Here is an 18,463-nt window from a genome sequence, read left to right as displayed (position 1 = left end):
AAAATTCGATTCTCTGTCGGGTGAATACACCTGCTCTATACAGTAGCTTCCTCAGCTAACTTGGTGTTTACTTTTTGCTCCATTACCAGAGCATGCTCGGGATGCACTAACGTGAGCAACGTCCTGTTGTAGCGTGGCTGACGAGAACCAAACTCTCGAGATTGGCCTCTGGTGTAATTGAAACAGTCACTTCAGTGACCTGAAGCATACCTGCAGGAAACAACCGAACTGACTGTTTTTGAACCCCCTTCAGAGGTTGGAAGTTTGACACAACGGTGACACTGAGTGACACTGGTGACACTGAGCCATGTGCTCGTAAACCGTTGGGCCCTGAAGCACCAAGGGTGGCGGGGTTGGCAGAATGGCCTCCTGAGGGCACCGAGGTGTACACTGCAAGAACTAGTGCGCGAATCCATTACTGTTTCATTAACTTTCTGTCACACGCGTTTAATGCTAATTTAAGACATTACCGACTGTCTTTACGAGGTTACTCACCAAGACCAGAATTTTGACATAATGTCGCGTGTTTTAACTGTTAAAGTGATATAATCCAGGGACAAAAATTTTGTTTCTGGCGAGCTGTTTGTGAGGCAGATTTAGGCTGTACTGTGCACGCAGTGAAAGACATCTCTGACGGTGCGCGAGCATGGGATGGTTTAACATTGCTTGTAAAACACAAAAAGACGTGAAAATGATAAACGTTAATTACGATCATAGGTTACGATGCAATGCTGGCCCGATTGTTAAGTGAATATTCCGTCATGTCCCGAGTCCTGAACGCGTGTGTGTATCGACAGCTGCAGCGCTTGCCTAGTGCAGAGAGACGAGAAGATGCAGCACCGCGTCCGCGAGCCCTTTATATGGAAAAAATCGATTCGTGGCCGTTGAGAATCGATTTTGAATCGAACACATTTTAAAAAACGATTAATCGAAAAATTTATTTTTTTGCCCAGCCCTATTGGCCTAATAGTTAATTTACTTTTAATTTAACATTTTGATGTAGGCCTATAGCCAAATTTTTATTTATATAATTAGGCCCATTGATTCGTTTAAAGAGACCCTATCATAGCATTTGAAATGTTCCTATTTTTGTTTTAGGAGTTCCCAAAAACAGTTTAACGTGCATGCAAGGATAAAAAACACTTTATTTGTCTTGTAATATGCATTTATTTTTAACTGATTTGCTCAACGACTCCCAAATGATTCGTTCAACAATTCATTTTCCCAAACACCTCCTTTGAGTGACGTGAATCTGCGGCGATTGGTCAAATGACCCAGTCAGTTGTTATTGGTAAACCGTAGGCAGAGACTGTCGGCAACGGAACACCCATAACCAGGATTATAGCTTGTCAAGTGTTGAAAATTGTATATAGTGTTTGAACAAACGTGTCAGAAAAAGTGCACTTTCCACACGGTCCCTTAATCGCGTCTCCGTCAAGAGCGAGCTTTCCCGCCGAAACTCACATTGCGGCGGCTTTTGAGGGGCAGTGCTTATTATATAGAGCGAAGTCATATTTGGCTAAGTCGTTTAGGAGGTAATTGCCATTTTTCAATGAATGTCTGGTGAATATCAAAAACAAAACTAACTTTACCCCGCTTAGAAGCTGCGCAGAGTGTACACAACACACACAACACAATATAAATATATTGTGCATGCTACAGAAAACAACAGCAAACATTATTAATATTACTTACAGATTGTGATTCGGAGGTGGACGAACCTGATCCATATACCAACATGACATCATGACTTTTGCGTAAACATACACGCCACTTTCGAGTCAAGTGGCATGTTATCTCTATGCATTTTGAGCTATCCGCGTGTATTCACGTGTATGCGTGTACGTCTACGCCATTAACGTCCGAGTGATTCCGCGTGTCTGTACACGCCGTCAAATGTCCACGCGAAACGAAGCAAAATGTACATCTACATCTGGGGAGCGATCTTTTTTTTTCTAGGATGGTAAGGGACAGTCATAAATGCCATTAAAGGGTTAGTTCACCCAAAAATGAAAATTCTGTCAGTATTTCCTCACCCTCATGTTGTTCCAACCCCGTAAGACCTTCATTCATCTTCGGAACACAAATTAAGATATTTAAGATATTAAGATCGCTCCTGCATACTAGTCCATAGGCTTCTTGAGGGACTGGCTCTTGCTGTCCTCGAAAGTCATTAAAGACATCGTTAAAATAGTCCAAGTGACTATAGTGAGCCTACGTGTGACGTAGCTCTACGCAATCACACTACGTTAACTGACTTACAGGCTCATGGAGAAGGAAGTGAATAGTTGAAATAAAGTCGTTATTTTTGTTGTTTTTTTGCACACAAAAGTGTTCTCGTCGTTTGATAAACTTAAGATTGAGCCCTTGTAGTCACTTGGACTATTTTAACGATGTCTTTAATGACTTTTCGGGGACAGCAAGAGCCAGTCCCTCAAGAAGCCTATGGACTGTATGCAGGAGCGATCTTAATATCTTAAATATCTTAATTTGTGTTCCGAAGATGAACGAAGGTCTTACGGGGTTGGAACAACATGAGGGTGAGTAAATACTGACAGAATTTTCATTTTTGGGTGAACTAACCCTTTAACCCCAGTGACTGTTAGGTTTAGGGACGAGGTTGAGGCAAGTCATATATTTATATATACAGTAATAACGTTAAGTCAACGGCGTTCATAAACACGCTGAAAAGCGATTATGCGTCTTGATAGCATGCCAAAAATGGAAATATGAATTGCGTGTCATACACATGCTACTTCATGAGATCTGCATATACACTGGATACTGAGCCCTCCTTCAGGAACAACCGGCTTGCGAATCAACACATTTGAATTCATTTATGTTTTTGAATTTTGAATGATTCCTCATTAAAATGATGAGAACACAAGGTTCGGGCATTGCAAATATGAACTCTGACCACTGATTCTTCACATGCTCGTCCCTGGACAATGGAAACAAGTGGCTGAACTGTCTTTGCAATGTAGAACACAGCGTCTTCTCGACATGATGCGATTCAGCTGAAGTATTTGAATGTGTTCTTGACGTCACTTCAAGTCTACGTCACGATGTAACAGCTAATGACTCGTTTCAAAAACAGTTCATTTCATAGACTCAGAGTCGACTCTCACATTTGAAAGACAATAACTTTACATACGGTGCACTTTCAGATATAAATCTTTGCAGGATGTTTTCATTCCCTTAGAGCTATATTCCACACTGCATGAACAGTCATTTTCAAAAATCCATGATAGGTACTCTTTAATTTTACAGCATTTTTTTTTTTTTTTACAATTGATATAGGCCTAAGCCAAGTTAAATTTTAATAGTGCGGGCTGCGAAAATGTTCAGTTAGGCTTATCAAAATTCTGGCCTAATAGTTAATTTACTTTTAAACATTTATGTATATTTTTGTTTATATAATTTTTAGTTATATTATTAGGCCCATTTATTCGTTTAATTTTACAGCAGTTTGTGTGTACAATGGATATAGTTGAGGAAAAGTTCAGTTATCAAAATTCTGGCCTATGGTTAATTTTTATTTTTAAAACTTTTATGTGTATTTTTGTTTATATAATTTTTATTTATATTATTTGGCCCATTTATTTGTTTAATTTTACAGGACTTTTTGTGTAGTAGGCTATATTCCTGTTCTTACATAGCCTAGGCTAGGCCTAATTTGTCATTTGAAATGAAACATTTCTGTTTGGAAAATGTTGTTGTTGGTCTTTAGTTCTTTGTAAGGTAAGGTTGTAGTCTAAGCAAAAAGTGAAATACAAATACATGCAGAATTTTTTCCTTTGTTTGGGGTGAGCGAGGGGCAAGTGGAGTGCGTAGCGGAGGGGTGAACCGCTGCCATACCATGCATGTGGCTACTGAGACAAAAATGCATTTGCAGGGGAGACGGTGAAATAACCCCTATTTCAAAAAACGGTGGAGTGTTTCTTTAAGTTAGATGTACTGGGCTAATAGTGGGCCTATTATTAGTAGTAAGCTAAAAATAACTTTGTAAAGTGACCCTGAGTAAAAACATTAAGAAAAAATATAATAAATATTGGAACATTTTTGTAGGCTATAGATATATTATAGGCCTAATAAATAATTGTTAAATATTAAAATATAAAGATAATATATATTTAATGGCCCTCAACATCTGCTCATGAAGGCTATAAAAAAAGTTGTGTGAAAACTGGGTATGTACCTTTAAGGTTGTGGTGCTATAACTGAACCCGCGGAAATTAAGAGAGCTTATTCGTCGGCGCTGAATCATAGCGAAACCCCATCAGTGATCTAAACCTTGTGAAAATACTGTATGTGTGTTTGTACTGTACATTACATATCGATGGCTTCAAAGAAAATGAAGGTTGACAATAAAAACAGAGTTTTCAAACCTGCGTGGCAAATGGAATTCGCCTTTGCGGATATAGGTGGCAAACCGATGTGTCTCATTTGACAAAAAAAGCTGTATTAAAGCGAGCTAATCTGCAACGCCACCATGAGCAGCTTCATTCCGATTTCAGCGTTGCATATCCACATAGCAGCTCAGTCAGGAGTCGAAAGGTACAGACATTGCTAGCTGGTTTTAATGCCCAGAGATGCATGTTCCGCAGCATTGTTAAAAGAGCTGACAATATTACAGAGGCCTCATTCAGAATAGCTTGGAATATTGCACAAGCAAAGAGGCCTGCTACAGAGGGAGAATTTCTCAAAAATACATTTGTGGACTGCGCAGAATCACTGTTTTTGGAATAACAAGGAAGACATCATCAGGCAAATCTTAAAGCTGCAGTTCGTGAGCTTAGAATTATAAGGTTCTATCTCCACTTTTGGACAAAATTGAGTTTTTGACATAATCTGATTCATTGGGTGTTTGTTAATGCCTGGGTGGTGTTATTTTTGTAAAAAAAAATATGTTGTTAGTAGTTATTAATAAAATAAAAAGGTTCCATCTCCCAAAACATAAACCGAGTTGGGATTATAAGGTTCTATCTCCAGTAGAATCAATATCCAATCAAAACCCTGAATGAACACGGACGGACCAATCAAAACCCACCTCTTAGCTCTGTAGCCTGAACACAGAGCTGAGGACTCACGGGCATTTGAAGCCGGCGATGGCGCCCAAAAAACGCAAAAGTACAGATGCCAGCACAAGAAGAGATCGGTAAGTTGAAGCACATATCATTAGCTAGCTAATGTAAACCAGCTTGTTTGCCAAGGTTTGTTTGCGAACGTTAGTATTAGCTTGCTCGAGATCGTTAGCATTAGCATTAAGTTAGCTTACTAGCTCACCAACAGTTTTGCACCTAAAAATCTATGTATGTGACAAATAAACATCCTTGTAGATGGGCAACTGCAGCTTAGCTAACACCAATTTCTAACTGAACTCCCCTTCCATAAATGCAAGATGCAAGCTTTTTAAGCTTGCTAGATTATTGGTGTCTTGATAAAAGTTGCCCCATTTATATCAGAATAATAATAATATATATATATATATATATATATATATATATATTTTTTTTTACAGAGATGATGATAGTGGTGAAAGTCCTCCAAAGGTGGGCGCGGCAAATAGGGCACCTGATTCTAGTGGTTGGTACTTCTATAGATGGGTGGAATTTCTCTTGTATTTACCGTGGCTTTGTTTGTACAAAACCCAAACTATGTTCTCAGTGTCATAAAACAAAATAATAAACTGACACACTATTATAATATTGAATCATGTAATAATAAAGAATATTTAGCTTCTCTTTGCTACTGCTGGGGTTATTTTATTGCAGGTTTGATGGGCAGTGAATGCTCGAGTTGCACAGATGTTTTTAGACACTACTATGTAGGCAAACATACACTAAGAAGTACAATAATCTCTAGGCCTATTTGACTGATTATCGTGTTGAGTCTTTGTGAGGAAAATGATGGTGTAGTCCTGGACAGAGCCTCAGTGGGTCCCTTTGTCTAATATTTATCCATGTTGAGTAGGGCTGCACGATTGACAATCTTGTTATGAACCACCACAATCATTTAAAAATATACAAAATAACCAATAAGTGGCATTTTGGGGTTATGGAAAGAACAATTCCCAGATAGCAAACTGACATTGAATCAACGTGGAAATATGACATCGAAACAACGTTGATCTGACATTGTTTTGCTCATCGAATTAACGTTGAACCAACGTCAGACGCGTCATTCTTTCAAAACTAACGGAAAATCAACTTGAAATCAACGCGTTGTTTCAACGTTATGAAAGCAAACCAATTTTTGATTTTCATTTAGCTTTGAAGAATGCCGCGTCTGACGTTGGTTCAACGTTAATTCGATGAGCAAAATCAACGTTGTTTCAATGTCATGAGAGACGTCGTTTCCACGTTGATTCAATGTCAGTTTGCTGTCTGGGTTAGGCTAGACCGTTAAAGAAACATGGAAACTGCTCCTGATAAATAGAATGAACATCATACCTGCATGCAAAACACGTGACATACCAATAACGTGATTTATTGGTATTTTTCTATTATTTCGTGACTTACAAATTTACGACGTTGCATGCTCGTAATTCTTTTTCACTTTAGTGAAGTGATACAGCATGCATCGGCACATTTGCCATGCGATTAAAGATTGCATCCTACGGGCACAGTATGACTGACAGGACATTAAATTTTGTTTTTCTGAGGTGAGAGACTTTTTATTTTGTAACAAGTTATGAAAATAACAATAAAATAATGACACTGACAACATCTCATTTGACTGCAACTGAATCTGGACAAAGCATTTTTTTTTATTTAAAATGTTACGACGTTGCATGTTTCTTTCACGCTTTATAATATAGTGAAGCGCTTTGCGATAAAGCACGCACTGCCCCATTTGTGCGTGTATTACGATTACGTAATCGTGGCATCCATAATCGTAATCGCGATTAGAAATTTGATTAATTGTGCAGCCCTAATGTTAAGCCAGTACCAGTTAAGCCATGCAGATTGTCCTAGTATAGATGATACTATTCTACAAAATGTATGTCTTTCCTCTAAATGATATTATGATGCTCAGCTGTATTACTTTTTGTAGCCATGCCAGGAGAGGCAGAGACACTCAGAGCAGCAGTGAGAGGGACAGTAGCAGAGACACCCAGGGCCAGGGCAGCAGAGACACCAGAAGTAGGGTTACAGCAGAGACCAGAGCAAGGGAAGAGTCGGAAAAGGGTTAGCACTCCATCATCATGGAAGTCAGTATGCAGAAAAAGGCTTTATCAAGAGGGTAAAGAACCAGCCAAACAGATAAAAACATTTAAGGACTGCACCGTGTCCTGTAAATTTAACTGTGCCAGGAAAATCACTTATGGTGAGAGGGAGAGGTGTTTTGAAGGGTACTACAGGCTGAATCAGGACAGGAAATATGACTACATTATGATGACAACTGAGTGCCATGTCAAAGAGAGACAACGTGGTGGTGGCGGCGGCGACTCGCGTCGTACACACTCATTCAAATATTTTCATGATATAGGAGAGGGTCAGAAAGTCAGAGTATGCAAGCCTTTTTATCTAGTTACTCTTTCAATAAGTCAGAAAACAGTGTATAATGTACACCAAAAGAAATGCCAGAATAGCATACCAAAGTCAGATGCACGAGGAAAGCATCCTAAAAAACGCATCGATGACGACAAAAAAGAGAAGGTGCTGGAGCACATTAGGTCTTTCCCTGTCGTCGAGTCACACTACTGTCGTGCCCGCACCCAAAAGCAATATCTGGAGCCAACTCTAAATGTGGCCAAGATGTATGATCTCTATAAAATCAAATGTGGTGTACATGAAACGCCAGTGAAAATGTCTTACTATAGATTTATATTTAACACAGAATTTAATCTTGGTTTTCATGTCCCCAAATCAGACAGGTGTGATGAATGTGAGGCACATGAAGCAGCACAAAAACAGGGGTTGTTAAACCAGCACCAAGAGCATGAACACAATAAACATGTTTATGAAAAAAATGTCATGCGTCAAGAGCGCCAAAGAGATAGAGATGATAAACAGCAGCTTACGGTCTGTTTTGATTTAGAAAATGTCATCACATGTCCACGAGCTGAGGTTAGTTCATTCTTTTATAAAAGGAAGATGAATCTATATAATATGACTGCCCACAGCTCACTTACTAAGAAAGGGTATTGTGCTGTGTGGACGGAGGCCATGTCAGGTAGAGGAGGGAATGAAATGGCAAGTGCCATAGTCAAAATCCTTGAAAGAGTTGTTCAAGACCATCCTGAGGTAACTGAGATATGGAGTGACAGCTGTGTGCCACAAAATAGAAATTCCATTATGTCTTTTGCAATCATTGAGTTCTTGTCAAGAAATACCAAAATCCAAAAGATCACAATGAAATATTCTACGCCTGGCCACTCGGCAGTCCAAGAAGTAGACGACATGCATAGCAACATCGAAAAGGCAATGGCAAGCTCAGAGTTTTACAGCCCACTGTTGTTCTTGCGTGTCCTTCTGAGAGCGAACAGAACTAATCCTTACACTGTCATCCAGATGAAAGACACAGATTTCAAAGACTTTCAGTCATGTTCAAAACTTTTCCAGCACAAGCAGGTACCATTAGCTTCAGTGGCCCAAATTACATTTTCTCAAAATCTGTTCAGTGTGAAGTACAGTACCTCCCATGCTCAGCCTCCTATACAGGTGGATATTAGGGGCTCAAATGTCAAAACTAGGGCTAACATGCCAACATCTCTCTTGCTGCCCAAGCCAAAGTTGTTCACCAAAAAAAGCACAATTGCAGAGGCAAAGAAGTCAGACCTTTTATCCATGTTCAAGTACATGCCTGCCGTTGACAAAGCATACTACGAGGCAATATTTAGAAAGTAAAAATCTAGATAGAAGGTTTTAAATTCATTTTATTTTATGTAAAAAAATTAAACTTTTTTTAAATGTTTTATGTGGTACATGTAGGGAGTACCCCTAGAAAAATAGGTGGATGAGAGCCTGAATTCTGTGACCCTTTTCTATAGTGAGCAGGCCACAAGAAGATATATATGGCAGTGGCTTCCAAGGTGCCAGAAAATCTATTAAGGGGACCAGTCTCTCGAGACTGACCTCTGGCACTGGTCGAACAGCCACTTCGGTGCCCTGTAACGGCGAACCGGCAGGGAACAACCAAACTAACAGTTCTACAACCCTGCTCGGAGGATGGTTGGGAAATCCAGGCACCTCGGCACCCCGGCACCCTCAAGAAGAAAGCCATCAAGAGCAGAGCTAAAACTCTCGATAGTGCATATGTTACATGTCGGAAATTTATGAAAGAGTACTCTCAGCCTCAATTTACTAGAGTTGAACCTGCATGCAGCACTCCGAAACAAACAAACATGAATTGAATGTGTCCCCACTCATAATGAAGCGAGGGCAGGGACGAACACACGATCCAAAGCTGTTTGCTCGCCATACTGTCTAATATATACAAACCCAATTCCATAAAATTTGGGACACTGTACAAATTGTGAATAAAAACAGAATGCAATGATGTGGAAGTTTCAAATTTCAATATTATATTTAGAATACAACAGATGACATATCAAATGTTTAAACTGAGAAAATGCATAATTTTAAGGGAAAAATAAGTTGATTTCAAATTTCATGGCATCAACACATCTCAAAAAAGTTGGGACAAGGCCATTTTTACCACTGTGTGGCATCCCCTCTTCTTTTAATAACAGTCTGCAAACGTCTGGGAACTGAGGAGATAAGTTGCTCAAGTTTAGGAATAGGAATGTTGTCCCATTCTTGTCTAATAAAGGCTTCTAGCTGCTCAACTGTCTTAGGTCTTCTTTGTTGCATCTTCCTCTTTATGATGCGCCAAATGTTTTCTATGGGTGAAAGATCTGGACTGCAGGCTGGCCATTTCAGTACCCGGATCCTTCTTCTACGCAGCCATGATGTTGTAATTGATGCAGTATGTGGTTTGGCATTGTCTTGTTGGAAAATACAAGGTCTTCCCTGAAAGAGACGATGTCTGGATGGGAGCATATGTTGTTCTAGAACTTGGATATACCTTTCAGCATTGATGGTACCTTTCCAGATGTGTAAGCTGCCCATGCCACACGCACTCATGCAACCCCATACCATCAGAGATGCAGGCTTCTGAACTGAGCGCTGATAACAACTTGGGTTGTCCTTGTCCTCTTTAGTCCGAATGACATGGCGTCCCAGTTTTCCAAAAAGAACTTCAAATTTTGATTCGTCTGACCACAGAACAGTTTTCCACTTTGCTAGAGTCCACTTTAAATGAGCCTTGGCCCAGAGAAAACGCCTGCGCTTTTGGTTCCCGTTTAGATATGGCTTCTTTTTTGACATATAGAGCTTTAGCCGGCAACGGTAAATGGCACGGTGGATTGTGTTCACTGACAATGTTTTCTGGAAGTATTCTTTAGCCCATGTTGTGATTTCCATTACAGTAGCATTCCTGTGTGTGATGCAGTGCCGTCTAAGGGCCCGAAGATCACGGGCATTCAGTATGGTTTTCCGGCCTTGACCCTTATGCACAGAGATTGTTCCAGATTCTCTGAATCTTTGGATGATATTATGCACTGTTGATGATGATAACTTCAAACTCTTTGCAATTTTTCTCTGAGAAACTCCTTTCTGATATTGCTCCACTACTTTTTGCCTCAGCATTGGGGGAATTGGTGATCCTCTGCCCATCTTGACTTCTGAGAGACACTGCCACTCTGAGAGGCTCTTTTTATACCCAATCATGTTGCCAATTGACCTAATAAGTTGCAAATTGGTCCTCCAGCAGTTCCTTATATGTACATTTAACTTTTCTGGCCTCTTATTGCTACCTGTCCCAACTTTTTTGGAATTTGTAGCTCTCATGAAATCCAAAAGGAGCCAATATTTGGCATGGCAATTCAAAATGTCTCACTTTCAACATTTGATATGTCATCTATGTTGTATTCTAAATATAATATTGAATATAATATTCTAAATATAATATCTGGGGCACTTCTACAGCATTTATTAATCTTAGACAAAGCTGCAGTCTGTAGCTTTTTTAGGTACATTTTTTTGAGCAAATACATATCCAGCCAGTGTTCAAAACTCTCTGCTTGCCTGAGCTTGATTCAAAATGGTAAGCTTGTAATAATGTTTTTAATTCCAGTGGTACTGATGAATTTCCGCTGGAAATTCATTATGTCACATCTGTGCACATAAAGAAGAGTCTCAGTGACAACAGATTCACCCTAAAATGCAAAACATTTTGTTCAGACTTTGGAGTGGCTTCAGAAAAAAGAAACTGCAAACGGACCCATGCGAAAACAAGGATACATATCGGAAGGGCATTAAATGTAGTCAAGCAATGCTGATGTTGTTAACATAAAAATTTGAGAACAAAGTATAATTGCACAGTTTTATGTGATATGAGAAGCGATTGTTATATATAATCAGCGCGATTTATTGCAATGCAACCCCTTTGTTGGTCAGAAAAAGTGGATGTTACTTACTCAGATGACATTTTCTGGTAAAAATTCTTATGTTGATCATACAGTACATCCAAAAATTAGAATCTGTGATTCCGAATGCCAGTATCCTCACTGGCGCGGCGAGGTGACTGACAGCCGCTCATTCTCTTCAAAACATTGGATTAATTGATGCTGTGGCGTGCTGAGGCACAACTGACATAAAATTGATAATTCCGTGAATAATTGCAATTGCAGATTTCGAACAGAGATGGCAACAAAGAGGAAAAACTGCAGACTGCAGCTTTAATGTTAATTTCAACATTTACTAATATATTATTAAAATCAAAATGGCATACATGAAATGAAGGGGAAAATATAATACTTAACCATAAACAATTATATACAGATGATTAAAATTGTAAAGTTTAGCTGATGAGGGAAGAAAAGGAATACTGGATATGATCAAAATAGAATTTACTGGTGACTCACATGGAGAACAATAACTGACAAAGGACTGAACAGAACAGGGAGTATAAATACACAGGGTGAAATGAGAGAACTAACCAGGGACTAATGAAAACAGGTGTGGACGGGCCAGAACATAATGGTGACAAAAATAAGAAATGGTAAGCAAATGAATTTAAAAGATTTTGGGATAAGATGAATATGAAAATGTTTTCTTTTAGGCCTATATTGTTTACCGTTTGCTATAGCCAAGGGTTTTTATAGGAAATAAGGAAATAAATTTATAGGAAATAAATAAGAAACAACCATGGAGTGTCTTTAAAAACCCTTTTTTGTGCAGAACTACTTCCTTCCGCCACAGATTTAAATATTTAGCTATTTTTACTAATTCTAAAACATCAATTTTTAACTAGCAACGAAGGAACACTCATGCTGCGTTCCAGTCCAAAATTGCCATGCCCTTCACTCGCTAACTTCCCTCTGTCTCGTTCTCTCGGATGTACGTCATTGCTTACGTTGCACGATTGCTCACTACTGGCAGAAACCGCAATGAGCTGAACTGGAACGTCCTAAGCCCTTGATCACTTTGAATCAGCTATGAGTTGGTTTATTATTTACTTTTTTCCCCTTTACGAATTTGTTTAATGCAGCATCCACATGTCTATAGGTTTGTTTGGGTTATTTTAAAATGAATTAATAAATCATTGAGTGTTTGTTGTGGTGGTGATTAGACGATCTGTGGTTACGTCACAATCGTACTGCATTATGGGATATATAGATGCCTGAAGTGTACATATGAAGTAGACTCGCTCCCTCGGTCTAAATCGAGGGAATGAGTGTCTGTCCATATAAACTACCTTCGTTCACTTCACGAAGTGGAACGCACTTCAAAATGGCGGCAGGGATTCCCCCGAGGGGAAGTGCTTAGGGAAGTTCGCAAGTGCGTGTCTAAAAGTGGACTGGAGCGCAGCCTCAGTCACTTCATTGAAGTGTCACCGGGTGACTAGGCTGGAACCAAAATTCAGCACATAGTCTCCCAGGGGAACACTTCCAGGGTAACACCAGGCCGGATCCAGTTTTCCGTCATGACCGACCTAAAGGCTGCGTTCCAAACCGCATACTCAATGAGTAGGTACTTAATTTCAATAAGTACTTACTCATCGAGCGCTAAAAGAGTAGGTACTTTATAGCCAAATCTCGTTGAGTATGAATGCGAACCGGACATCTGCCATGTTGACGTTATGTGACGTTGGTGACCTACTACGCGTTATCACAAGCGCAACACCTTCATGCAATAAAAAAAATATGAACGATACGTTTAATTAATCTACCTATAAATATCTTGATATTGATGAAACTTGCTCATTTTGTTGTGGTATTGTTGAAGAAACAGCTGCCTATTTATTTTGTGAATACATTTAGGGTTGATTTAAGTTGTTATATTTTAAACCCTACTAATGTGACCAACAGTGTTATTCTAACGATATTTTTTTTATTAAGAAACCCCAAAATCATCATCTCTTGATTATGTTGTTAATTTCTTTATTTTATACCCAAAAAGTTTCTCCTTTAAGTTTTCCTGTTGAATTTACCTCGGTTCATCCCTCAGATATAACAACAACTTTTTTATGTATTATAAAGAACTATAATGAAGATATTTAGCCTTTTTTATTGTTCTTATTTCCTGTGTATAAATATAATTTTATGTCATATTATGATGTACACAAACCAATGATCTTTATATTTTCTGTTTTGTCACTATGATTGTTACATAAACTATAGTATCTTTCCATGATCTTGCATATAATAAGTTTAAATTATATGAGCGACAGGTGCTCTAACACTTCATAACATCAGTAACTTCACAGCACAACCTAGAACAGCGTTTGTAATGTGTGCACAAAGGAGACGGGCAGCTGCTTGAAGATCTCTTTTGGAGAAAACTGTTGATTTTATACTCAAAAAATGTAAGTATCACTGCTTAAAAAATTAATATTACCTCAGAATGAATTTCATTGCTAGCCCACCCCAAAACTTAAACAAAATAATAATATTAAATGCTGACCAATACTTATATAACTTTTTATATACTAAAAATATAATTTAATAAAACAAGCAAAATGTAATTTGTTTTGTAATATGACAGTAATGCATGAATTCATTTATATTGCTAAATGCAGTGAAACATCTCAATTGTCAGTCAATCGATGAATTAATGCATAAATTAATTACATTTTATATACTGAAAACAATAAGAAACATGAATAAATGAGTAAAAGAACAAATAAAAGTAACCATCACAATAAACAAATGCATATACAAGTCAACACATGAAACAGCTTTATTCAAACTACAAGCATGTATTTACAGGCACTGAACCCCAAACCCTACTGCCGACTCAACACAGCGGTTCCTATTCTTTGATGACAGCATTCAGCATCATGAGCCTCTCTCCACCGGATAAACACGCGCGTGTTCTTCTGTCCCTGTAACATACAGACAAGATTCACATTACGAGCTCAACACTGCATTTACATGCTGAGGTTGATGTGTTAACTCTTAATCCAACTTAAATGTTCCTCAATATATCAACACCAATAAGGGACAAATTAAATATATATCATTTTTAGTTACTTTATAGATGTTTTTATTGACAGCACATAATTTGTCTAATGTAAGCAGTGTTGACAACAGAATTATCCTACATAATAGCACACACATGTATTTTTCATGTTGGGATGTGCTCACCTGCAATACTTATACAATATTTTCCTTCCTGATGTAAATAGACATTTTAAATAAGCGTATGTATGGTTATGTAAATACACGTTGGAAACGTAACTTTACGGTTACTGGAGCTCCCCTGTTAGCTATACATAATAAAACATGTGTTTACAGCAAAATCACAACTATACTATACTGTCTAACTCCTTTAGACGTTCAGCAGTTAAAACGTTTACTCTATAGTAGTTTAACACATACGATTTAAACCGTATTTACTCACATTTGAAAACCCCCGCGTCGCTTATCTCCGCGATGTTGAGATTTACGTATCCTCTCGCGTGGCCTCCTGGGATAGATGAGTATCATGAGTAGCCGTGGAAAAGCACTCAAAAATCTGGGCGGAAGCAGTAAGCCATCCGGGAACTTCTCGCCTACTCTTTTTATGAAAACTGATGTTTCGAACGTACTGCTTCCTTCACGTACTGTTTTCGCCTACTATATAGTAGGAAAGTAGGCATATTGGAACGCACTTAAGTCCGAATCTCGCGACAATTACTACGTCACCCAGGTAATTCTCGCCTACTCTTTTGGATTCATTCATACTTTTTTGCTCGCCTACTCTTTTTCCCATACTAAATAGTAGGGAAGTATGCGGTTTGGAACGCAGCCATAGAGAAAACACAGAGAAATTATTCACAGCTGAATAAAATTACGGTTGATTACGGTGGCAAACGAGTTGATTACGGTGGCAAACGAGAGCATGTATGTTGGGAGAGGATATAAAAGAAGCAGTTGAAGGGGGAGAAGGAGATAAGGAAAAATGGCGAGGTACGGAGAGTGAAGCACTGGCCAAAAGAGAGCGAACGGGCGAGAGAGAAGAATGTTCTTGTGAGTGTGAAGATTCTTGTACAAACATCATGATTGAGTTTATGGAGGCATTGTGAAGATAGTAATTTATGAAGAGTTAAGTACCCAATTCCAGATTGTGGTAGAAACGCCTTACCGTTGCATTCTCCCCCGCCTGGTTGGAATATGAGCAGCAGGTGGAATCATCCGGGTCAAATGGAGTGACGGCTTAAACCCACTGTGAGGTTTTTGTAGAATTGCAGTGCTTGCAATTGTTCACGTGTGAATTGTGGAGTTTTTATTTTGGATTGCTGTATACACATGTGTGAGGAAGATTGAACCATTCCGTTCACTTCAATCTCATCCAGCCCTGTGTGGTTTGGGGAAGCTTATCACCCTGGTGTGTAGATGTGTGCAGGTGCCGATCGACTCCCGTCCTGAGAATAGAGAAAGCTAGTCACTCACGCTGCCTTGTCTTTACTGACCTCAAAGACTACTCACTACTTCCTGAGGCTCCCTGAAATTTCCAAAGCTCCTCCATCTCAGGTATTTTAGCTCTATTACTGTGTTGCAGGAACAGAGAAAGCCAGTCACTCACGCCGCCTTGAAGTCACCGACCTCGAAGACCGCTACTTTCTGAGCTTCCTGGTAGTTCCAAAGACCCCCCATCACAGGTACTTCAGCTCCAGTGCTATAGTACAGGAACAGAGGAAGCCAGTCACCCACGCTGCCTTGAGTTTACTGACCTCGAAGACCGCTACTTCCTGAGTTTCCTGGTAGTTCCAAAAACCCTCCGTCTCAGGCATTTTGGGCTCGATGACTGCATTGAGGAGACAGAAGGCCAGCCATTCCTGTTGCTCGGAGTTACTTACCTGAAGACTTGTGTGCTTGGCTCAATTCCGAACTTCAGTTCCTTCCGAAGAAGTCGAGCAATCCTGCTCCTCCTGCTGTTCCGGGTCAGTCCAGCCCTTCCGAGCTCCACTGTTACCCTAAGGAAACAGAGGAAGCCGGTTACCTACGTGTTCTGAGCCACCCACCTGAAGGTCCTTTTGCCTGAGCCCCTGAGTTCCATTGCCATTTGGAAGGAATAGAGAATGCTAGCCTCTTACGTCGTTATTCCCCTGGAGATCCTCGTAGCTGCCTCAAGCTCTATGGTTACCATAAGGAAACAGAGGAAGCCTGTTACCTATGTGTTCTGGACCACCCAATAGAAGGTCCTTTTTGTCTGAGCTCCTGAGTCCCATTGCCGTTCGGAAGGAGTAGAGAATGCTAGTCTCTCGTCATATGGAGTTATTCCCCTGGAGATCCTCATAGCCCATCTGGAGCTCCACAGTTACCCTAAGGAAACAGAGGAAGCCTGTTACCTGTTATGTGTTCTGGACCACCCAATAGAAGGTCCTTTTTGTCTGAGCTCCTGAGTCCCATTGCCATTCGGAAGGAGTAGAGAATGCTAGTCTCTCGTCATATGGAGTTATTCCAATGGAGATCCTCATAGCCCATCTGGAGCTCCACAGTTACCCTAAGGAAACAGAGGAAGCCGGTTACCTAAGTGTTCTGAGCCACCTACCTTGAGGTCCCTGTTATTCTGTGCCTTTGAGCCCAACTGCTGTTCTGAGGGTGCAGAGGAAGTCGCTCGTCTGAAGGCCCTTGGGTGTCGAGCAGTTGGAGCCCCACAGTTGACTGGAAGAGTGGAACAAGCTTCCAGACTGATGCTCTTTTAAATATTTTTTAATATTTAATAAAAACAAATTACTTTACCTCGTGTCTGGCCTTGTGGTGTTCCCTGGTGTAGCTCCTCAGAGTGGTAGTTGGTATGGGTGGGGATCCCTCCCCACCCCCGGCCTGTGACAGAAGCTCATTGTATTATGTAGAGTATAGGTCATTTCAGAATGTTTGTAAACAATAGGCAGCGCGATCCTTCCGGGTGGCAGAACGCGAGCGGCTTCTATTGACTAACTGAAGAGTTCCAGCCGGCAACTGAACAGTTACATAGTTAAAATCATTGTTGTTGATCAAAGTTCAAATGATGGCGAAAATATGTTGTGTTTGGGGTTGCGCCATCAGATATACAGCAAAAGGTGTAGGTTTTTTTTATCGATTTCCTTCAGAAAAAAGTAAATCTATCCAGCGGAACCTGTGGGTGAGGAGGTTAAAGCGAGTGGACGTCGTCAAAAGTGCATGTCATTTCTAATTATGAGCCTGAGCCCAATTTAAACCCAACCATTTTTAATACGTGGGTCGTTATATAACTGACGTTCTCAACTAACTTAGTTAATTTCTATTACTTTCTATGTTAGGCTACTTTCTTTTGAGCGGTTAGGAATAAATGCTTCTGATTGGCCATTGCGTTCAATAAATCAACACATATGTCTGTGATTGGCCACATCGCTCACGGCTGCAGTCATGTTATAAAAAGAAACTCTGCCATGTAAATCATTTCTATTTTGTTTTAGTTGTTCTTGTTGCTTTTCGGCAACAGATGAATGCAAATGTATTAGTTTTTATTTGTTTTATTCATAGATATTTCTAATTTGCGGGTGTCCCGTAAATCGTTTTATTCTCCCGCAATCCACACACACAGTGAATGCATTACCGCTCGCACTCGGCCATCAGATAGCCCCATGCTGCGGTCTAGTGCGTTGGGAGTGCACGTCTCTAGATCAAAGAATCTAAGCTCTAATGATCGTGTTAAAGTATGTCTGAATTTCCACCACGTCTGTTTTTGAATCAACTGTTGAAATGTAGATTAGGCTACTGACGACGGTGTGTCTCCCTCCAAGCAATTTACTAGTGTTGCTATAGGGACGCTTCGGCTTTTGCCACCCGGAAGAACGTCTATTATTGTTCTGACGTCATGGTGAATTGTCGTATAGCAAGAGATCGACTTCACACGGCCCCATCCACACTACTGCGTTTTCGTTTAAAAACGGAGACCTTTTGCTATGTTTGCACCTCCCGTCCAGACTAAAACGGTAAAAACGAAGA

General features: G+C 39.8%; 2 protein-coding genes across 4 annotated transcripts in view; both read left to right on the top strand.

Moving 5' to 3' along the window:
• The first annotated feature begins 5,047 nt into the window (after positions 1 to 5,047).
• Positions 5,048 to 18,463, top strand: part of elna (elastin a) — a 146,415-nt gene continuing 132,999 nt past the window's right edge. The window contains exons 1-2 of one of the 3 annotated variants that reach the window (XM_039654104.2): positions 5,048 to 5,158; positions 5,522 to 5,552. In XM_039654104.2, coding sequence (XP_039510038.2) covers positions 5,109 to 5,158; positions 5,522 to 5,552 — 81 coding nt within the window. In that variant the 5' untranslated portion in view covers positions 5,048 to 5,108. The remainder of the gene's footprint in view (positions 5,159 to 5,521; positions 5,553 to 18,463) is intronic. The other 2 variants (XM_039654109.2, XM_039654108.2) reach the window with 2 other exon arrangements.
• On the top strand, positions 6,077 to 16,506 carry LOC148971933 (uncharacterized). The gene is made up of 2 exons (XM_089121607.1): positions 6,077 to 8,576; positions 16,153 to 16,506. The coding sequence occupies exons 1-2, from the start codon at positions 7,059 to 7,061 to the stop codon at positions 16,504 to 16,506; spliced, it is 1,872 nt and encodes a 623-aa protein (XP_088977733.1). The 5' UTR covers positions 6,077 to 7,058.

This window comes from Pimephales promelas, chromosome 16 (assembly GCF_988280905.1).
Source record: "Pimephales promelas chromosome 16, fPimPro1.hap1.1, whole genome shotgun sequence".
NCBI lineage: Eukaryota > Metazoa > Chordata > Actinopteri > Cypriniformes > Leuciscidae > Pimephales > Pimephales promelas.
Note: the sequence above shows the minus strand (reverse complement) of the source record. Positions and strands in the feature narration are given on the sequence as shown.